A 22,541-nucleotide genomic window follows, 5' to 3' on the forward strand; every position below is an offset into this window, starting at 1 on the left:
TGCTTTAGAACTGCCTTTGGTGGCTTGTATTGGTTTCTCTGCTGCCAAAACAGTATACATATACATTATGGACCTTGACTGCAGCCCTTCAGTTCAGGATAGGCAAGTCATTGGACAATAGCAGGAGAAATGAGTGCTAGGAAGTTGTTCCCACACCTATGATGCAGGCAGAACGCTGATGAACAGAAAGACTAGTCAAAATGAGTGGCATGTTAGAGGAAAAATTTAATTGCTCAAAAAAACTTACATCTTATCAAGCATGCACATAGTTTATAGACTTTCTAGTCATCTCATCCATCGCACTATGTGACTGCAGACTCAGAAATCTGCACACTGCGTACTGTCAGGATTCTCCGGGATCGTGAACAAGCGGGTACCTGACTACAAGAATGCGATTTGTATACTTTCGACAACATTCCAACTAGACGTGTCCGGCCGCACCCATTTTATTTGCATTGAGCAAGCCCACACGAGTCCAGTTGGAATGTGACTGCATACTTGCAGTCCCAATCAAGAAAATCCCGACAATGCACCCAATTGTGTAGTGTGCCTGGAGACATTAAAAGGGGTTGTCTATGCATTGGGGTTAAAGAAAAATGTGCAAAAATATTTCTCCTATGCCTCATTGGGGGACACAGAGACAGTGGGTGTTATGCTGCTGGCCACTAGGAGGACACTAAGTAAACCAGAAAAAAAAGTTAGCTCCTCCCCTGCAGTATACACCCTCTGGCTGGCTGAGATTCTCCAGTTCTTACTTAGTGTCTGTAGGAGGCACTTGGGTCTGGTTTCAGACCCCACTGTTTTTTTTATTTTTGATTTTTCTGTAAATTTTTATTTTTTAATTAACGGAGTGAAGGGGGCAACGGTTCCATTCTACGGCCGGCTCTCCCCCGAACCATTAGCAGGCAAGCACATGGAGTAACCCTTCACGTACACTTTCCTGCAACGAATGGGGCCGATTCCTCTGACGATGGTTCCCTTATGGTCGGTACTCCACGGATACGAGGGCAAGCGCAACAGGACGTAGCACAGGAGTACATGGAGCAGACCTGAACAGCGCTTTTCGGATGCCCGGAATCAGCCCCAGAGCTCTCCGTCCCCCTACCCAGAGGGTAGATCGATTGAGCAATACCCCCCCCTGTAAAACCCCCTCCAGCTCTGCTACATCGCCTGGAGGATGAGACTGAAAGACCCTGGGCAGCGACGACCTGACTGAGCACAGGAGTGGAGGTATGGGGTCGGGTCCTTGTCCCCGGGAGAAGCGCTGACTTAGCGTCAGTACACTGGCGCCCTGCCGCGGTCCCCCCGCCCGGCGCTTACCGCGGGTAGGCCGAAAATTTAGTCCCCGGCTTTTCCGGCCTACTAAGCCGCAATTTGAATAGCGCCGCCCGCGCCATCGTCACCGCCCCCGTCATCGTCACCGCCCCCTCCTCTTGGCGCCTCTCATTCCAAACTAGCTGCGCAATTCTAATCTCGGGGGACATGTCTGTTACCTGTGCTGCAGTTAACCCTTTCAGGAGCAGCCGAATTCCGGGTGACACCACAGGGCCACCGTTTTCCTCCCGGGGGACATAACACAGGACCGTGGGTAAGCTGCATCTGCCCTCAGATTAAAGCTTAACCCCTTCCCAGCATATTCCCTACAGCTGCAGTCAGACTCTGCCGTTAACCCTTTCTGGAGCGCTATGCCTCACTCACAGGAGGCTAAACGGGCCGCTAAGAAGTACACTGTTCTTTTCTACCGTGTGTGTACTACCTGCAAGTCAGCCTTACCACAGCAAGCATGTCTCTCCAGTGCTCAAGCTAATCCGTTATGCACGGACCATGACCCGGCCTGCGCCACGACCTGCGCTCCAACATCCCTCGCAGCCGCTGCTGAAGGGCCTCCTGCGTCTGGTACCCCCGAGTGGGCTGCGCCCGTCACGGTCGGTGGAGCCTATGACCAGGCTATATTCCCCCTCCAGGAGGACTGTCTCTGCCAAAGCGGGCTCATGGCTCGTCCCCTAGTCGCATTTGCGCCTCAGCAACTCCTGTCTCTTGCTCGCCCTCTCCTGAGGTTCACAGCGAGCATAACTCTGATTTTGTATCTGTCACGTCAGCCCCTCAGAATCCACCAACTGATCAAGAGTCGCTTGATTCTCTTATAGAATCAGTCAACAGAATTCTGAGGTTGAATGAGGAAAATATTCCCACTCCAGCACTCCTCATTTAAGGAAAGAGCGTGTGCACTGGTTATTTACCAGCCGTTCAGTATCATAGGGATCAGCCATAAGTGTTTCACTGGACAAAAGTTTACTCTGGCTAAATACCCTTTTGATCCAGACCTAATGAAGGATCGATTACAGATCCCTCCGGTGGACCCTCCTGTACCGCGTCTTGCTTCCACAACGCTCCTATATGTTTCTGAGGGTTCCTCGGTCAGAAACCCCTCCGATCATCAAATTGACTACCTTGCCCGTTCAATTTTTTGGAAGCTTCAGGAGCGGCATTTGGTCCATCCTTCACCGCAGTTTAGGCCACTAAGGCATGGCCGCTTGGGCAGAAGTCCTGATTACTGCCTTCCAGGGAACCAATCTTCCTCCAGAGACAACCTCTGTCGCCAGCCAGATGATTCACGCAGCAAACTTTGTAGTAGACGCTTCTTTTCAGGCCGCCAATTGCGTGGCTCATACTGCCGCTAATGTGATCTCCATTAGAAGAGCCCCAGGGCTCCGTGGCTGGTGGGTGGATGCCACATCTAAAAGTTTGTTGACTTCTCCCCCCTTTTCAAGCGGGTCATCTTTTTGGAGAGAGACTGGACCAGCTCATTTCTACAATTCCAGTTGGTCTTCCTCTACCTTCTCTTTCAGATCAGGTCTGTTCCTGCGCGGAGACAGAGGCTCCCAGATCTCATACAGATCTAACAGTTCTTGGAAACCCAGGCCTAGGGCTTCTGGATCTAGGGGAGCCAGATCTCATAGATCTACCTAATGATGACAAATGGGTCAGGAAGCTGGTATTCTTCGGATATAATATACAATTTCTTCCCCCCTCCAACTTGAGTTTTCCTTTCCTCTTCCTCCAAGAGAAAGACAAAAACTTCCCTTCGGGCTGTTCAGGCTCTTCTAAGGGACGGAGTCATCATTCCGGTCCCCCTTCACGAAGGGTTCAGGAGATTTTAATCAGTCCTTCTTTTGTGGTTCTAAAAGAGGACGGGTCCATGCGACCCATCTCTAGATCTCAATTGTTAATCACCTTGTCACGGTACAGCGATTCGAAATGGAAACTCTCCGATCAGTTGTCGCTTCCATGGAAAAGGGACAGTTCCTAGCATCCATCAACGTCAAGAATGCTTGCCTTCACATTCCGATCTACCTATCCCTCCAGTAATTCCTGCGTTTTGCAACTCACGAGGAACACTTCCAGTTTGTGGCCTTGCCCTTCAGACTCGCCACCGCTCCCAGGGTCTTTACCAAGGTCATGGCAGCTGTCATGCCCATTCTTCACCCTCGGGGAGTGGTACTGTTACCGTATCTGGACGACCTGCTCATCAAGGGTCCGTCCCTTCCAGTCTGCAAGGAATTTGTGGATAACAGTAAATACTCTTTCCTGCCTAGGGCGGAAGATAGACTGTGAAGAGTCTCTCCCAGGACCGGCTCACACTTACCATGGATTCACCACTCTCCCTCCAGGAGAGACCCAAGCCTTACAACAAGCAGAGCGGCCTCTTTCTCGACCAGTTTCTCTCTCCATTCGTTTCAGCATGACAGTTCTCGGAAGGATGGTGGCAGCGATGGAAGCAGTTCCATTTGCACAGTTCCACCTCCGTCCCTTACAACATGCTTTGCTGTTAGCTTGGGACGAGAACCCGTTCTCCCTGGACCGTCAGATTCCTCCGTCCCTGCGGGACAGGCAAGCCCTCAGGCAGTAGACACCGAGGTCCTCCCTGAATCAAGGGAGGTCTTTACCCACAGTAAGATGGTTGGTGGTAACCTCCGACGCAAGTCTCAGTTAGGGTGCGGTCCCTAGTCACCTCACGGCACAAGGTCATTGGTCAACCCGAGAGTCACGTCTCCCCATTAACGTTGGGAGATAAGAACAATCAGATTAGCTCTAAGGAGTTTCCACCATCTCTTCGCAGGTCTCCCCATCAGGTCTCAATCCAACAACGCCACGGCTGTAGCGTATATCAACCGTCAGGAAGGTTTTCGGGGCAGATTGGCCATGCACGAAGTGAGTTTCATCTTCCATAGGGCCGAGACCAACCATTCGCCCATCTCAGCAAGCCACATCCCAGGCTTGGAAAATTAGAAGATAGATTTTCTCGGTCACCAAGGCATTGCCTCGGGAAGGTGTTCTCTTCATCCGGAACTCTTTCAGCAGATTTGTCATCATTGGAGGACTCCGGATGTGGATCTCATGGCCTCAACACTAACCAAGGTTCCTTGGTTCATTGTGCGATCCTTGCGCCATCGGCGCGGACGCTCTAGTTCCGCCATAGCTCCGGTTCCCGTACATCTCCCCCCTCTTCCCTCGTTTCCGAGGGTCATCAAGAGGATCAGAGCGAAGGTAGTGCCAGTGATCTCAGTCGCACCAGACTGGCCGCGCCGAGCATGGTATGCAGAACTAATACAACTAGTCGCCAACGTCTCCTGGCGACTTTCATATTTTTTTTTTTGTGGTGCAAGGTTCATGGTCGATCACCTCCGATATTTTCCATTCTGGCCATATTGGAATTCCTTCAATTCGGATTAATATCAGGCCTAGCGCTTAGCTCACTCAACAACAAAATTTCAGCCTTGTCAGTGCTTTTCCAACACAAATTGCCACCAAGCTTCAGCTCAAGACATTCATTCAGGGAGTTTCCCATGTGGCGTCTCCTTATAGTAGACCATTTGACTCATGGTGCCTTAACCCGGTTCTCGGGGCCTTTCAGGAGGTTCCTTTTCGAACTGCTGCAGGACGTGTCACTGACCGTCCTCTCTTGGAAGGTGGTCTCTCTAGTGGCAACTACGTCAATCAGACCAGTTTCGGAATTGGCAGCCCTTTCCTGACGTTCTCCGTTTCTGAATTTTCATCAGGAAAAGCCGGATTACTTACCGGTAATGCTCTTTTAATGAGTCCACGACAGCACCCACTGGAGGTATCGGATCCGCCCCATTTGGAACAGGAAACCCTACAGGAAAGATAAAAGGGGGCGGTCCGCCTTTCCTCCTCAGTTTTGCATTTCAGAGTACCAGGAGGACCGCCAAGGATTAGGCAATGTCTTGTACTTATAACTTTACTTATCCAACTTTAGCAGATATACTTTTAATAATGATATTTCTAGCAGGGAGGGAAGTGAGCGGGTGCTGTCGTGGACTCATTAAAAGAGCATTACCGGTAAGTAATCCGGCTTTTTACCCTTCGCCACGACAGCACCCACTGGAGAGATTCCAGAGACCATCACCTGGGTGGGACCACCGTGCCAAGGACAGTCCTGCCAAAGCTTAGGTCAGAAGTAGACGAAAGGTCAAGTCTATAGTGTCTATAGAAGGTAGAAGGGGATGACCAAATTGCCGCCTTACATATGGTTTCAATTGGAACGTCTCCCCTCTCCGCCCAGGAAGCCGCCATTGCTCTGGTGGAATGTGCTCTGATGTTTCCCGGAGGTTCTTCATTTTTTGCCGAGTAGGCTAAACGAATGGCATCCCTGATCCATCGGGAAATGGTACTCTTTGTGACTCCATACCCTTTTTTACAGCCCTGAAAAGAAATGAAGAGAGCCCTACACTGCCTCCAGCTCTCGGACCTTTCAATATACTTTGGACGTCAGAAGAACTGTCCTAAAGTGTGGAATTTCTGCTCTTCCGGAGTGGAGGGATCTTCAAAAAAGGTTGGGAGGAGTATCTCCTGAGATCTATGGTACTTTGTTGATACCTTAGGCAGGTATGAGGGGTCTGGCTTTAATATTAATCTATCCCGATATACCCGCAAAAAGGGTGGATCTATGGACAGGGCCTGGATATCACCCTCTCCCCTAGCGGATGTCAGTGCTACCAAGAGGGCCGTCTTAAATGATAAATATTTAAGGGATATCGTATCTATCGGTTCAAAAGGTTCTTCTGTCAGGGCGTCTAACACCAAGTTTAAGTCCCATGTATGGATTGAGGGTATGTGAACCGGAGTTATTCTTTCACATGCCGTAATGAATCATGATATCCACTTATTCCCTGCTATATTATGGCCATACAGCGCCCCCAACGCAGACACCTGCACTTTCAGTGTGTTTACTGACAAGCCAAATTCCTTCCCTTTTTGTAGGAACTCTAAGATAGGAACTATCGGGACTTCTGCTGTATGAGATGCTGTATGAAACTGTAGGAATTTCTTCCATATTCTTTTATAAATTTGGGTTGTGGACTGCTTCCTGCTCTGCAGGAGGGTAGTAATTAATGATTGCGAAAACCCTCTTGATCTTAATAGGTGCCTTTCAAGTTCCACGCCGTCAAGTGTAAGTTGTCCACTTGAGGGTGGAAGAAAGGGCCTTGGGAGAGTAGGTTGTGGTTTGAGGGGAGAACCCAAGGATCTGTCACTGACATAATTCGTAGCCACGAAAACACGGTCTCTTGGGCCAGAAAGGTGCTATCAGGATTACTCTCGCCTTTCCCTCTCTGATTTTCCGAATCACTTGTGGCAGGAGAATCAATGGAGGGAAGGCGTATGCCAGCTTGAATTTCCATGAGGCCTGGAGGGCATCCAGTATGTCTGGGTGATCTGCTGGAGACAGGGAAGCAAAGGTCTTTGTCTGTTTTCCCTTGTGGCGAAGAGGTCCACTTGAGGATGCCCCCATAGAGCTACTATGTTCTGGAAGATTTGGTGATTGAGGCACCACTCCCCTTGTCGAAGTGTGTGTCGGCTTAAGAAATCTGCTTCTTGGTTGTCCTCTCCTCTGATATGAAGAGCTGAGAGGGACAACAAATTGCTTTCGGCTAAGTCTAAGATTCTTGTCGCAGAAGACATCAGAGTCTCTGATCGAGTACCTCCTTGTCTGTTTATGTAGGCCACTGTGGTGGTGTTGTCCGACAGGATCCTGACATGTTTCTGTTGGAGCTGTGGAAGGAAATGATGTAGAGCATAGTATACTGCGGTCAGTTCTTTTAAATTAGACGAGTATTCTCTTTCCTCTCTATTCCATCTTCCTTGACAAAAGCTATTCCCCATATGGGCTCCCCAGCCTTGGGGGCTAGCGTCGGTGGTTAGGATACCAGATGGTACTATGACCCATGGGACTCCTGAGGATAGATGGTCATCATCTAACCACCATTCCAGAGAAGTCAAGACCTCCTGCGTTAGAGTTATCTTGCTCTCGAGGTGACCACCATGTCGCCTCTCCTCCTGGAGGATCTGATGCTGAAGTGTGCGGACATGATAATGGGCCCACCGGACTGCAGGGGCACAGGAATCTAGTGACCCCAATAGCGACATTGCCCCTCTCAGAGACATGCGTGGTCTATCTATGGCTGCCTCTACTTTCTCTTTTGTTAGTGCAATCTTTACCTGAGGAAGTAGACATTTCTGGGTTATGGAGTTCAATTGGAACCCCAAAAACATCTGGAGGGGTTGCGGAACGAGCCTGGCCTTCTGTATATTGATGATCCAGCCTAGGTCCTGCAAAGATGAGATTGCATCAGCCACTCTTTCGGTACATTGGGTATCTGAGTTCCTGATTATTAGGAAGTCGTCTAAGTAAGGTACGATTAAAGTATCTTTTTGACGAACATAGGCCATCACCTCTGCCATCACCTTGGTGAAGATTCTTGGCGCTGTTGAGAGGCCGAAAGGCATGGCTGTGTATTGAAAATGACGGACCTTGCCATCAAACACCACTGCGACCCTTAGATATTTTTGGTATCTATTATGGATAGGAAGATGATAGTAAGCATCTTTTAAGTCAATTCCCGCCATCACACAATTTGGAAAGAGAAGCTTTATGGTGGATCTGATTGATTCCATCTTAAACTTATAATTTTTTATAAACGTATTAAGCTTCCTTAAATTAATAATTGTTCTAAACGTACCGTCTGGTTTGGAAATTAAAAATAAGGGAGAGTAGAAGCCTCTACCTTCCTGTCCCTCTGGGACCTCTACTAAAACCCCCTTGCATAGTAGGCTCCGAATTTCTTCTTCGAGGGCCTTTTGTTGGGCCATAGAGTTAAGGCGGGTTAGGATAAAGAAATCATAAGGGTTTTGAAGGAATTCTATTTTCATTCCTTCTTTAATAATACTCAAAATCCATGGGTTTGAGGATATTTGTTCCCATTTTGGATAAAAGAACCGTAATCTACCCCCTACAGGTGGGTCTGATTTTTTAATTTCTATTTTCCCTTCGGCCCCTGAACATGGTACCCTTTTGTTTCTCTTCTTTTGCGGCCCATCTATTTGGTCTTTCCGTTTGCCTCCTTCTTCCAAACGGTCGCCTCTTAAAGGTTCTCCTATAGAAAGGGATAGAAGAGTCAGGGAAAGCCTTCTTCCTCTCCTTTGCTTTGGCGAGTATCTCGTCTAGGGATTTCCCGAAGAGAAACTCACCCTCACACGGGGTTGCACAAATCTTAGCCTTTGATTGCGCATCCCCCTTCCAGCTCTTCATCCACAACGCCCTTCTGGCGTTGTTCACCAGAGCTGCTGATCTTGCTGCCAGCCGTAGAGTGTCCGCCGACGCATCAGCCATAAAGGCAGCTGCCCCTCTAATTAATGGGATAGCGGCCCGTAATTTCTCTCTGGACACCTTTTGCTCGATTTGTTGATCCAGCTGATCCAACCACACGAGCATAGATCTAGTGGTGCATGTGCTGGCTACCGCTGGCTTAAAAATACCCGTGGTAGATTCCCAAGATCTCTTCAACGATGATTCTGCCTTGCGGTCTAACGGGTCTGCCAACAAGCCTGCGTCCTCTACTGGAATAGCCGATTGTCTCGAGGTAGAGGATATAACGGCATCCACTTTTGGCACTTTGGTCCATTTTAATAGCTCATCGCTAAATGGATACTTTCTTTTTGAGGCTGATGGGAGAAAACTTCTTTGGTCATGTTTTTCCCATTCCCTTTTTATTAGGGCCTTAATTGCCGGTATTACCGGGAACGCTCTCCTTTTCTTTTCCGCCAATCCCGCAAACATTATGTCTTGTGCGGTTTGGGCACCCCTTGGTTCCTCACACCCCATAGTGCTTCTCACCGATTTGACTAGGTTGTCCACACTATCTAGGGGGAAACATGACCGTCCCTCCATATCTGATGATGATGAGGATGTGAGTGAGGAGTCAGAGAATAACCCCCCTTCTTCTTCTGACTCTGAGCTGAGGGTTAACTGCTTTTTGCTGCCAGTCTCTGAGGGAGTTTTGGCGCAGTTAATAGCCTGTATCTCCTCCCTGATTATAGCTCTAATGTCCTTTGTCGACAATGCGGCCCCCTGCTTCGTCTCCCTGGTGCATTGCTTACAGAGCTTCTTAGGGTAGGAGTCAGGGAGAGGTTCAGAGCATAACGCACATTCTTTATGCTTGGATTTATCCTTTTTCTTGGTCTAGAAGGGGACACCAAAGGCGGGGGGGGGGGGGGGGGAGAGGTCAGCTTAGTAGGCAGAGTATATACTTTGCACACTCACCCAGTGAAGCCTTATATTACCGGATCAGATGGCTGAGACGTCCTAGGCCTTGAGTCTCCTGCTTCATTCCTGCGGCCGGTGTTGCGGTCCCTGGTGGAGCTACCTCCTGCAGAATCCCCCGCTGGAGCGTGTGCTTCCGTTGGGGACGACATTGCTGCATCGTTGCTCAGCTGCGCCGCTGTTTAAATACTTTTTTTTTTTCTCTTCCTGTCGTCCCCCCGGAAGTTGCTCCTCCTCCCTGGGATCACCGCGCGCATGCCCCGACGCGCTCTCAGCCATCCCGCCCCGGAAGTTCAACCATTACTTCCGGGGGGTCAGGAGACTGTGCGCCGGCCGGCCGGCCCCCGCTCTCCATGCACCGCCACTGGCGCTTTCATTTTTTAAAAAAGATCTCTTCCTTTTTTTTTTTCTTCTGCGCCACTGGCGCTCTTACCGCTCCCAGTAGCGGTGCGTCCCGGTGCCTACCGGCGCTCTCCTGGGTGAGACGGGGCGGCCCTCCCCGGACCCCGTCATCACCCTTCGTTCACCAGACGAGGGGGGAGCCGTCTAGCGGAATCTCCCCCGACGCTGCCTCCGGACCGCAGCCCCTGCCGTTCCCATGGAGACTGCACAGGCGGCACGCCTGGCCCAGGTAATCCTTCCTGAAGGATATCGTGGCTCCGTTTGGAACAGGAAACCAAAACTGAGGAAAGGCAGACCGCCCGCTTTTATCTTTCCTGTAGGGTTTCCTGTTCCAAATGGGGCGGATCCGATACCTCCAGTGGGTGCTGTCGTGGCAAAGGGTAAAAAGATAGTTCTCAGGACGTTCCCGTCCTTCATGGACAAGGTCCTCTCCTCTTGCCATCTCAACGGGGAAATTGTTTTGCCTTCCTTTTGTTCCGGCGCCAGTCCATCGCATTGAGAAGGCTCTCCACACCCTGGATGTGGTTAGGGCACGGAGACGGTATATCTCACGGATGGCTCCTTTCCACAAGTCAGATGCCCTGTTCATACTTCCAGACGGGCATAGGAAGGGTCTAGCCATGTAGATTCGCTTGGCGATTCAGGTATCCTACAGTGTCAGGAACGCGCCTGTCCCAGCGGGGATTAAGGCGCGCTCTACCCGGTCAGTGAGCGCCTCTTCGAGCTTTCGGCACCAGGCCTCGGCAGAACAGGTCTGCAAGGCTGCGAATTCGTCCAGTCTGCATACTTTTACAAAAAGTTACCAAATTCATTCTCAGGCCTCTCCGCAAGGCTGCGACTTAGTCCAGCTTGCGTACCTTTACAAACATTGCCTAATTCATTCTCAGGCTTCTGCGGATGCAGCTCTCGGCAGACGCTGCCTGCAGTCGGCAGTACCACGGTGTTCACTCAGTGGTACATGGGGTATTAGCATATGTATGCTCCCCACCCAGGGACTGCTTTAGGACGGCCCACGGTCTGTGTCCCCCAGTGAGGCGTAGGAGAAATAGGGATTTACTCACCGTAGAATCCTTTTCTCCGAGCCAATCATTGGGGGACCCAGCACCCACGCTTTTTAGCCTATTGGCTCACTGTAGCATTCTTATTCGTTGATATTGTTTATGCTCCTACTGCTTTTTTTCACCGAAATGGAGAATCTCAGCCAGCGAGAGAGTGTATACTGCAGGGGAGGAGCTAACTTTTTTCTGGTTTACTTAGTGTCCTCCTAGTGGCCAGCAGCATGACACCACGGTCTCTGTGTCCCCCAATGATTGGCTCGGAGAAAAGGATTTTATGGCGAGTACACAAAAATCACTTTATTGTATCGCCAGCTTTTGACGATCATCTCTACAGAACCCTGTGTGGCTTAGAACCATTACTGCAGGGAATGGCTACAGCTGCCTGCTTGGCAGGTGGCTAATGCCAGTTCTGCTTGGTCATCACAGCACAGGCATCCGCAGTGGTATAATACAATTCTTGTTCTGTTGCTGGTAACAAAACTCCTAAGGCAATGAAAGTGTATTTATGAGAACATCTTTAAAGCCTAATGAAGTTTGTGGACTCTAGTATGTTTTGTGTACCAACCCCCAGTATTGCTGAACTATTCCTTGAATATGCATCCTCCTCAGGCATACACCAGAGAAGCCGTTATTTGGCATCCCCAGCCATCCATTACAGAGAATGTGCCACTTTCTCCCCCACCACCATGATGGGCATTAGGTACGCTGCTCAGCAGGCTGTATTCCACCCCCCCCATGCTGGGCATTAGGTACACCGCTCAGCAGGCTGTATTCCCCATGATGGGCATTACACAAGAGTCTTTGCTTTGTCAGTGTACAGCCTCAGACATCTGAATTAGGCTGGTTTCACATTAGCGCTTTTTAAGCGCACGCACGGCCGGGGGTAGCTCCGCCCCCGAGCCGGCTCTCTGCCCGGCGTGCCCACCCCTTGCTTGTAGCGCCGCCTCCTAGCGGACAGCGGCGCCTGCGATCGGCGCACCCCATCTTTAGCATAGGGTGCGCAGGCCGTGCGCTAGTTGCGCTTTGACCTGCGCTGCGCACTTTTGACGGTGCGCCGTGCGTGCCAAGATCCGAAAAGTTCGATTTTGGCACGCACGGCGCACCGTCAAAAGTGCGCAGCGCAGGTCAAAGCGCAACTAGTGTACGGCCTGTGCACCCTATGCTAAAGATAGGGTGCGCCGATCGCAGGCGCCGCTGTCCGCTAGGAGGCGGCGCTACAAGCAAGGGGCGGGCACGCCAGGCAGAGAGCCGGCTCGGGGGCGGAGCTACCCCCGGCCGTGCGTGCGCTTAAAAAGCGCTAATGTGAAACCAGCCTAAGGCTTTACGCTGACACAGCAGAGTGAGATGATTACACTGCTGTGCTCTGAACACTGCTGGCCAACAGTAGCGGTGAGTGCAGCTCTGCAGGTTGGTACCGCACTGCTCTCATACCTGGAGAAAGTCACTTCTGCATTCTTCTTGTGCTTGCCACTTAGAGCAGTGCTGTAGCAGTGACTCCTCCAGTGGTGAAAACCATGCAGTAGCCAGAAGGTAGTACAATGTCAGGCTGCTGGTCACCACCGATAAGTCACCGTTCACTCTAAAAACAGAGCGGTGATGGAGTGGGATTTGTAGTTTGCGGTGGTAAGGTTTATTAAAAAAAAAAAAAAGTAAAATAACAGTCCCCAGTGGCTCAAGGGGGGGGGGGGGGGGGGGGGGGGGAAATAGATTAAAACATTTAATTTTGTATTAAAAATTGATATAAATCATAATAAAAAAAAAAATCACAGCACATTCCCTTTACAGTCTTTCTGTAACACTCCCAGCGCTTCAGAGAAAACAGAAGATTTGTTCGGCTTCTCCCAGCAGCAGGTGATTGACAGATTGTGAGAAGTCAGCCAGGGACACATGCATGATCCTGCCCGCCAACCTTGCACATCTCAGCGGGATTGTGGGAAGTGCTGTATCAGCATGTGACCCCCCCAATCAGTCCCACGATAAATGCAAACTAACAGTAGTAAACCTTAAAATTAGAAAATAACGCTAAGACAGACTATAGTTTTTCAGTTTGTTTTGTTTGATTTTTTACTAAACGCTTCCATTTAAAGTAAAAACAGTAGACATTTGCGTCGAGTTATATTCTCCCCCCCCCCCCCCCCCATTTGCTTAGGAATTGACAAAGCATAGTAAAGTGAGTGACCAAAACAAAAAAAAAAAATTTTTTTTTTGAGTGCATATAACATAAAATGACAGCTGGATTTGTACATGCAAATGATCAGAGCCCATGGTTAACAACTGTTCCAGTCTATGGAGAGAGCCTTGGTCAGGCCAAGTTGTAGGCAGGTGACACTTCAAAACAAAATAGTGCAACATAAGATCGATATATCATATCTGGATATCACTTTTACAAGTTTAATATACATCATGTACATCACAGTAGCCAAACTACAAATTAAATAGCATGGGAGCAAACAAAAAAACAAAAAAACAAAAAAAAAAAAAAAAAAAAAAAAAAAAGGGTCAGAATTTCATTTTTTACATTGCAATTGCTTACTTGCTCCTTCCAAGAGACAGCCATGAAGCAGTTTTCACAAAGGCAGTAAGTGAATAGTCAATTATGTTACCCTGGTCTTCTCACTATACGTCACAGTGTAATCATTGTTTTGCTGTCCGGTTCCTTGGGATGGGCACAGCCTAGCTAAACCGTTTTTCTGAACGAGCTAGGGGTAATGTCAAGCTTGTGTCTGTGCCTTCACCCCACTGGTCATAGTGCCCGTGACGGGAGCACCCACAGAAAAAAAAAAAAAAGTCCTTGATAGACCACCAGGGAGTATGACAGCATTAACCTTCATATCTTGTTTTGGATTGACAAATGGAAAAAGATCTACAAAACCCAATTTTTTCTTCGTTGCTAGGTATATTACAGAGGAGCACACTTTATTAATTCTACACAAAACCAAAGTTCTTGGTTTTAATAGCAAGTAACAACTTCTGTTTGAGAATCTGTTTGGAGGAGTAAAGGGGGACGTAGAGGCGGGAGATGCACGTGTTCGCTGTTGGCAGGTGCTGGTCGTCTGGCGGGCGGATAGTGATGGATGGCATGGGCTGAAATCCTTCCTCACTTGCGGGTAAAGATGGGCTTGACGTCCAGAAATATACCTAGCGACAGAACAAACCATTAGATAACAGATTTTACGGTAAGCAACCCAAAAATCCTGTTTCTCGGAGCCTTCATTGGGGGACACAGAGACCATGGGTGTATGCTGCTGCCACTAGGAGGCTGACACTATGCAAATAAGAAAGTTAGCTCCTCCTCCGCAGTATACACCTCACCGACAGGAAGATATCCAGTTAGTGAGAAAGCAGTAGGAGAAACAACAGAATAGAGAATAAACAGACAACTCAACTGTAACCATAAGACACATAGCAAATAGCAGGAGTTGTAAAACATGGGAGGGTGCTGTGTCCCCCAATGAAGGCTCCGAGAAACAGATTTTACGGTAAGCAACCCAAAAATCCTGTTTTCTCTATCGCCTCATTGGGGGACACAGACCATGGGACGTCCCAAAGCAGTCCCTGGGGAGGGAAAACAAATATCAATCAGGCAAGCGGACTCACCACCGCTGCCTGCAGGATCCTTTTTCCTAGGCTGGCATCCGCCGAAGCATAGGTGTGGACCCTGGAAAATTTCACACACGTGTGAAGAGATGACCAGGTTGCAGCTTTGCAAAGCTGCCGAGCAGAAGCTGTGTGATGCACCGCCTAGGAGGCACACACTGCCCGGGTAGAGTGAGCTCTAATTCCAGGAGGGACCACTCGATGCTTGACCCGGTAGGCTTCCAAAATTGCCGATCTGATCCAGCGAGCAATAGCAGCCTTGAAGGCCGGCTGACCTTTCCGCGCGTTATCTGGAATGACGAAGAGGGAGTCTGTCTTCCGCAAGGGAGTCGTCCTAACAAGGTCGACTTTCATCACACTGACCAGGTCTAGCTTGTTCAAGTAACGTTCAAGAGGATGAGTTGGACCCGGACAAAAGGACAGGAGAACAATATCCTCATACAGGTGGAAAGTGGACACCACCTTAGGAAGGAAAGAGGGCGGAGGCCGCAGGACCACCTTATCCTAGTGGGGTACCAAGAAAGGGGAGCGACAAGAAAGGGCCGCCAATTCCGACACGCACCGGATGGAGGTGATGGCCACCAGGAATGCTACCTTCCAGAAGAGAAGGGATAGAGAAACTTCCCTGAGAGGTTGGAAAGGTGGACCTTGCAGAACCTCGAGAACCAGATTAAGATCCCATGGATCTACAGGAACACGGTATGGAGGTGCCGCATGAGCCACCACTGAAGGAAGGTCTTGACCTGCGGATGGGAGGCCTATGTCTTCTGGAACAGAATGGAAAACGCCGAAACTTGACCTTTCAAAAAACTGAGGGCAAAGCCTGCATCAAGGCCTGTCTGGAGGAACGCCAGGACAGAAGGGAATGAAAAAGGACATGGGCGGAATGTTATTGGCCTCGCACCAAGTGAAATAAGCCGTCCCCGTACGATAATAAATTTTGGAATACGAAGGCTTCCTAGCCCGGATCATGGTGTGAAAAACCCGATCCGAAGAACCAGAACGTTTCAGAACCGCGGCCTCAACAGCCATGCCGTTAAATAGAGCGGCTGAGAATTAGGGTGGCAAATCGGACCCTGAGAAAGCAGATCTGCTCTGTCTGGAAGCTTCCAGGGGGCGTCCGCGAGCAGGTTGACGACGTCCGTGAACCAAAAACTTCTGGGCCAACCCGGAGCGATGACAATGACTGGAACCCCTACCGCCTTGATTTTTTTTTCAACAACTTGGGAAGAAGAGGAAGGGGAGGGAAAGGGTAAGGGAGCTCGAACTGAGACCAGGGAATGGTCAGAGCATCTGCGCCCGCTGCAAGAGAATCTCGGGCCCTGGATACGAACTGTGGGACTTTGCTGTTTAGGCGATCTACCTCCGGAGTCCCCAAATGACGGGAAAGCTGATGAAAGACGTCCGGATGTAAGGACCATTCTCCCGCTGCGAGACCTCGCGGCCGAGAAAAACGGCGGCCCAGTTGAGCACGCCGGGAATGTGCACCGCAGAATTACTGGGACTGATATATCTGCCCAGTGTACAATCTTGGGCACTTCCGCTAGAGCTGAGGAATTTCGTGTCCCCCCTTGGAGACTGACATATGCCCCCGCTGTGGCATAGTTTGTCTGAATACGGAGTGCAGACTCCTGAGCATTTCCCAGAGAACGAGAGACAGATAAATCGTCCGTATCTTGAGGACATTGATAGACAGACTTGTGTATTGAGTCGACCACCGACGCTGAACAGCGTGATTGCGAAACACTGCACCCCAGCCCAAAGGACTGGCGTCCGTTGTCACAATGACCTGCCCAGAGAAAGAGAGAGAGGTGACGTCAGCCACCAATTGAGGGATTGTTTGACACAGAGCAAAAGGTGAATTGGCCGATCCAGGGAAAGGACAGACCTGTTCTACCGAGACAGGAAGGCTTGTTGAAGCGGTCTTGAGAGAAATGGGTAAAGGGAACCGCTTCGGCCGTTGCCACCATCTTTCCCAAGACCTTCATGGCTGACCGGAAAGATGGAATCCGTGTGCTCTGCAGTGACCGTACATCTCGCCGCAGAGATCATTTTCTCTAGTGGAAGAAAAACCCCGGATCGACGGGTGTCGAATAATAGGCCTAGAAACACAAGACGTAGTGTCGGAACAAGCAGGACATCGTTTGTCGACAAGCCACCCTAAATTGGACAGGGTGTAGAGGGTAGACCTTGCGAGTCTGGTGAACAAGCGGAACTTTGATTAGAATGTCGTCGAGGTACGGAAAGAGGACCAGACCTCTGATCCTCAACAAGGCGATCAACGCCGCCATGATCCTTGTAAATACTCTGAGTGTGATGGTGAGACCGAACGGCAGGGCGACAAACTGGTAGAGGTCCTGGTGAAACACGAAGTGCAGGAATTTCTGATGCCCAAAAAGGATGGGCACATGCAGATAGGCATGTTGAATGTCTATTGAGCCCATGAATTCCGGCGCTTCTATGGAAGCGATTACTGAACGAAGAGACTCCATCCTGAAATGTCGTAGGCGGACCCTCCTGTTCAGTAACTTGAGGTCCAGGATGGGCCGGACCGCGCCGCCTCTTTTTTTTTTTTTTTTAACCACAAACAGGCTTGAATAAAACCCTGTGAAACGGTTCTGACTCGAGAACGCGGACGATCACCCCGGAACTGAGGAGGGAGGCGATGGATGCAAAAAAACCCGGAACTAAGGCAGGTGTCGTGATAGTCATGCTGATGTGGACCATCCAGTTCTGGATCTGGAGGATCTGCCCTGAGAGGAGTGAGACCGCCAGGAGGGAGTGGGCTTAAAGGAGACCTTCTTCCTATCCTGGCGTGCTTGCGGCTTTGTTGGTTGGACAAGGCTTCTGCCGTCACGAAGCGGTGGAAAGACCGAAAGCTAAACTGACGCCTTGGAGGAGGTCTACGAGGATGGACTGAGGGAGAAGAGAGCTTGTACCTCCAGTGGAGTCTTTAATAATCTGGACCAGCTGGGATCTGAAAAGATGCGCTCCCTGAAAAGGCAGATTGGTAAGGGACTTTTTTGAAGACAAATCCGCCTGCCAAGCCTTGAGCCAAATTATACGCCGGATTGCAACAACGTTGCTAGACGCTTGAGCTGCGCAAGATGCGGCATCCAAGGAGGCTGAGACCAAATAATCCCCTGCATGGGAGATCTGGTTGGCTAGCTCAGCCAATCGCTCTGGTTGGGCCCTATCCAGAATGCCCTGGCGGAAATTCTCCGCCCAGGTAGCTATGGCCTTTGCTACCCAAGTGGAAGCGAAGGCAGGACTTAGCACCGTCGCAGCCGCTTCGAATGCTGACTTTGCTAAAGATTCTATGATCCTGTCGTTAGAATCTTTCAGAGATGCCACAACTGAAATCGGGAGGACCGTGTTGTTAGATATGCTGGACACGGGAGCGTCAACAGCGGGGGAAGCCGACGTGGTCGGTGAGCTCTTGAGAAAATGGATACCGTACGCCGAGGCGCTTCCCTCATTGAAAGTGCCTGGTCGGATTTACTCTTTCCCTGGTAAGACGCTTGTCAAACTCAGAGTGCCCGTTTGAACGAAACCTCCTGATCTGAGGATTTCGCAGGGGAGTCTGTCATTTCGAAGGAGTGGTTAAACGCTGCAATGAGGTTCTGAACCGTAACCTTCATGTCCGCGTCATGGTCCGAATCCAGCTCTAAAATGTCTTCGGATGGCGCGTCCGAGAACGCTTCGCCTGACTCAGGTGAGGAGGCACGGGAAGAAGACTGCTGGGACGGACTATGTGGCGAGATGGGACGAGGGGAGGATTCCGGCCGGAGAACTTGCCTGGGTCTTTTGCGACTCATGCTGGCTGGCTCAGATGGAGCCTCTTGCAACCTAGTGGATACTGAAGTATCCAGGGGCAACTTATCAAGAACCACCACTGACTGGGGAATGGACTGACCTGAGCGAAGTTTGCGTTTGCAGAAGAACATGCAAAGAACTTGAACTAAAGTGCCCGTGGGAGCGAGCATGATCAGGCTTAGTTGTACACATAATGAGGGACAGTCACTGAAGGAATGCCGGAAGATTGGGGGACAGGGAGGAGGGTGTCAGTCTGCCGAAGCAGAACTACTCACGGTCTGTTGTCCTGTGGATAACCCCAGTACGCGATGCTGCACAGCTCGTCTGGATTTGCAGGGTCGCAGCAGAGTGCAGTGTCCGGCTGACAGTGTCTGGTTGACAGGAGAGAAAATAGCGGCCGCCTGAGAAGCACGAGAAGGAAGCGCGCTTTTCCTGATAGGATGGGCGGAGCTAACCGCCGACGCTGAACATGACTCTGCCCGCTGACAATGGTGGGCTGATCGCCGCCTCAGGGCGCCTGGGAGCAGGAGGGGAGGCGGTGGGCGGGCTTAGAACGGGTGGGAGGAAAAGCCGCCTGAGAATGAAGGAGGGGGCGTGGCCGCGACGCTGGACTAGGCCCAACACTGCCCGCTGACAATGGTGGGCTGATCGCCGCCTCAGGGCGCCTGGGAGCAGGAGGGGAGGCGGTGGGCGGGCTTAGAACGGGCGAGAGGAAAAGCCGCCTGAGAATGAAGGAGGGGGCGTGGCCGCGACGCTGGACTAGGCCCAAACTGAAGCCGGGGCCTAAATTAAGTGCGGCGGCCGCCTGTCAGCAAGGGGTGGCGCGGAGGTATCGCAGCCCGAACGCTGCTGTCTGAAGCCTGGCCGAGATGAAGAAAAATGGGCTGTGGGGCACATGCGGCGGCAGTCTGGAAGCGCGGGACGGTCGTGGAGGCCTCGCAGCACCGCCACGGCGACCGCTCCTGAAGGATGTCTGAAGCTGCTGATGGAGGATGCGACTGGGGCCCTATACTTACCCTGTTCTCGGACCGTTCCATGGAAAACCTGTTGGAAAAAAGGTACCTTGAACGTCCTAGTAGAAGTATGTCCGCGCCTCATCCAAACCGACAGGCTCTGGTAGGCGAGTGGGTGGGAGACGGGAGACGAGGACCATCTGGATCGCTGACACGAACCCGTGCTGGCGGCCGCCTGAGAAGGCTGTTGGTCCTGCATCGGAGAGCTGTGAGGATACGGGGTGGCAGTACACGCCGTACTCACAGTCTCTTGTGGGACTACAGATGTGACTATTCACTCTGTATCCCTCCGAAAGATCTGAAAAGAAACGACGCACACCGAGGTAGATATGGCTCTATGAAAGACCCGTGTCCACCTCCTACTGACACTAAGCTAAACTGGATATCTTACTTCCTGTCGGTGAGGTGTATACTGCGGAGGAGGAGCTAACTTTCTTATTTGCATAGTGTCAGCCTCCTAGTGGCAGCAGCATACACCCATGGTCTCTGCGTCCCCCAATGAGGCGATAGAGAAATAGCCATGTTTTACATTAATCTTTATAACTTTGTGCTGGAAACCTGGAATATCAGGGTAAAAGAATCTATCACCAGATTTCTCAGTACACCATGATTGAATAGATACATTAGACCGGATGAGTCTGGTGTAAGTGCAAATCCATGTCAAAATGGCAGTACAATCCTTTAAATTAGCATCATCATGATGGTTGCCACCTTCACGTTGTCAAATGTTGTGGGGAGAAAGTTAACTTTATTCCCCACCCGGCAGAGTTTCAGGTTCAGTAATGGGGTTGTCAGCGCTGACAGCGCTCCCGGCACTGGCTCTGCATTGGTGGGGTGGTGGAAGGGGGCGCATGCAATTACAGCAGCTGCTCTGTATATATGGAGCAGTGACAACCAGCATAACACAACCTGCAGAGAAAGCATTTTTTCCTTGCGACAGGTGACCTAGCCTGATTGACAACTCTCCTCAGGTTCCCTCCTCCTTGCTGCAGAGATATCACAAGCTGCAGCTGTCAAGTTGGGTGGGTGGAAAGACTAAATTGCACTTGGAACTCAAGTCATTTCATCCTATAGAGGGATTAGTAAAAGGCTCTGGATTATACTGCTATTCTAATATAGATTTTCAAAGTAAATACACCAGTTTTGTCAGGTTTAGAGATCTGTTTGATGATTTATGTTAACTGTACTGTGAAGTTTGATGACAGATCCGCTTCACAAGATTCAGCCATGATATTATAGGTGATGAACTAAGGCAGGTTAATGAGACAAAGATGGATACGTTCACTTACTAAATCTTGTCTCTCGGTCATGCTCATCTTTTCCACTATGGACCAGAACCAGCGTTTGAATTGCAATAGCTTTTCAGCATTTTCTCCTGCAAAGACAAAAAAAAAACCCCATCACATGTATTACAAGGTAATTTTTAAGAAAACCATAGATCAAATTCATCATTACAGTAAATTAAACGTTTGTATTCAGTTTATTATCTGGGCCATTAAGGGCATATGGTCACCACAGACTGGGATCTCCGGATCCATCAATCGCAGCAAAATATGTGGCTGAGTATTAAAGGGAATCTGTCACCCCTTTTTTGAGATATTATATAATGATATCATTCAATTGTGTGTCACATAAGGATTCTCTTAGTACTTTTGCTTCCCTCTGACCCCGCACCTTTCATGCATAAATACATCTGAACCGATATAAAAAAGGTATTTATGCATGAAAGGTGCGGGGTCAGGGGGAAGCAAAAGTACTAAGAGAATCCTTATGTGACACACAATTGAATATCATTATATGATATCTCAAAAAAGGGGTGACAGATTCCCTTTAAACGCACAAAGCAACCACTGGTGGGAACAGCTAATCGGGAGAATGTCTTCTCAGAGTTGTTCAGGATTTTTTCCCTTTGACCGTTCTACTATTGTACAGCGATTACACAAACCGGAAAATTATCAAACCTCCCACTACATTAGTAAGGGCGTAATCTAGCATTTTCCCTCCAGAATAAGTTGTACCGTAAATAATGTATCGTGAGTAAAGGATTTGTTTTCTTCCACTATCAAGTCTCACATTGTAGGATTTTCCAGGTTCACAACAGCTTCTCTGACTTATTGCAATACGTAAATAATCGACACATCAACTCTAATTCTACATGCATTTATTTTTGCTACAGGCATACCTGGTACGTATCCAGCCCTGTTACCTGATTCATCATTGAATGATGTGAAACTGATCAGCATCTGAACATTGACTTCTCCACAGCCGTTCACAAGCAGCCGGAAATCCTCGGCTGTTAAGTCTTCCAGCGCAGACTTTGGAAGCACATCCAGTAAGCCTTTCCTCATGGCCTGCAAGATACATACGTTAGAACTATATCGAGACCCCCCCAAACACACTGTGCACCCAACAGCAGTAAAATGTAAGGTACATAATTTCAGGCTTTGTTTTACACCATTTAATAATCATTTTATGAATCTTACGTGTCAGACACTTGTTAAAAGTTTTGAATTGTGGGTACATCGGTGCCAAGACCTAAATGTTTGCTAAAATGAAGGGGCAGATGAGTTCAGCCCTGTAGTACCTGTTGAAAAAGGCTCAGCTCCACTCAGTGGAGCAGAAACCAAAAGGAAACAGCACTCCACTTAGGGTGCTGCCTATTACTGTTTGCAGTGCCCCTTAATTTTCTGCTTGAGGGATTCAGCAGCTTTGTATCAGTAAGGGGCCCTGCGCACCACCAAGAGACTCCCTAAGGGGCCCTGCGCACCACCAAGAGACTCCCTAAGGGGCCCTGCGCACCACCAAGAGACTCCCTAAGGGGCCCTGCGCACCACCAAGAGACTCCCTAAGGGGCCCTGCGCACCACCAAGAGACTCCCTAAAGGTACTGTCACACTTAGCGATGTACCAGCGATATGACGCGGTCAGGATCGCTGATACATCACCAAGTGGTCGCTAGTGAGCTGCCACACAGGCAGATCTCACCAGCGACATCGCTGGGGACGGGGGTCGCTACTTACCTGTCACACTAGGCGAT

The 22,541-nt window shown here is 49.8% G+C and overlaps 2 protein-coding genes across 11 annotated transcripts in view; both read right to left on the minus strand.

Moving 5' to 3' along the window:
- Positions 1-201: 201 nt before the first annotated feature.
- Positions 202-11,928, minus strand: LOC141101211 (uncharacterized). The gene is made up of 2 exons (XM_073590081.1): positions 8,548-11,928; positions 202-8,453 (listed from the first exon to the last, which is right to left on the minus strand). The coding sequence occupies exons 1-2, from the start codon at positions 9,245-9,247 to the stop codon at positions 6,664-6,666; spliced, it is 2,490 nt and encodes an 829-aa protein (XP_073446182.1). The 5' UTR covers positions 9,248-11,928; the 3' UTR covers positions 202-6,663.
- Positions 11,929-13,852: 1,924 nt separating this feature from the next.
- UBR5 (ubiquitin protein ligase E3 component n-recognin 5) overlaps positions 13,853-22,541 on the minus strand; it is a 168,082-nt gene continuing 159,393 nt past the window's right edge. For 7 of the 10 annotated variants that reach the window (XM_073590088.1, XM_073590087.1, XM_073590084.1 and 4 more), the window contains 3 exons: positions 21,688-21,856; positions 20,795-20,880; positions 13,853-14,217 (listed from right to left, as the gene is read on the minus strand). In XM_073590088.1, the coding sequence (XP_073446189.1) occupies positions 14,005-14,217; positions 20,795-20,880; positions 21,688-21,856 (468 nt within the window). In that variant the 3' untranslated portion in view covers positions 13,853-14,004. The remainder of the gene's footprint in view (positions 14,218-20,794; positions 20,881-21,687; positions 21,857-22,541) is intronic. The other 3 variants (XM_073590091.1, XM_073590090.1, XM_073590089.1) reach the window with 1 other exon arrangement.

The sequence above is a fragment of the Dendrobates tinctorius genome, unplaced genomic scaffold, assembly GCF_039654945.1.
Source record: "Dendrobates tinctorius isolate UK_male_01 unplaced genomic scaffold, ASM3965494v1 ptg000116l, whole genome shotgun sequence".
NCBI classification, from domain to species: domain Eukaryota; kingdom Metazoa; phylum Chordata; class Amphibia; order Anura; family Dendrobatidae; genus Dendrobates; species Dendrobates tinctorius.

Bases quoted from the DNA above. Each gene is read 5' to 3' on its own strand.
- LOC141101211 (XM_073590081.1), bottom strand. From the start codon at position 9,247: ATGGAGGGACGGTCATGTTTCCCCCTAGATAGTGTGGACAACCTAGTC. The intron at 8,454-8,547 runs GTGAGTTTCTCT...CCCTTTCTATAG, and splicing joins TTGTGCAACCCCGTGTGAGG to GAGAACCTTTAAGAGGCGAC.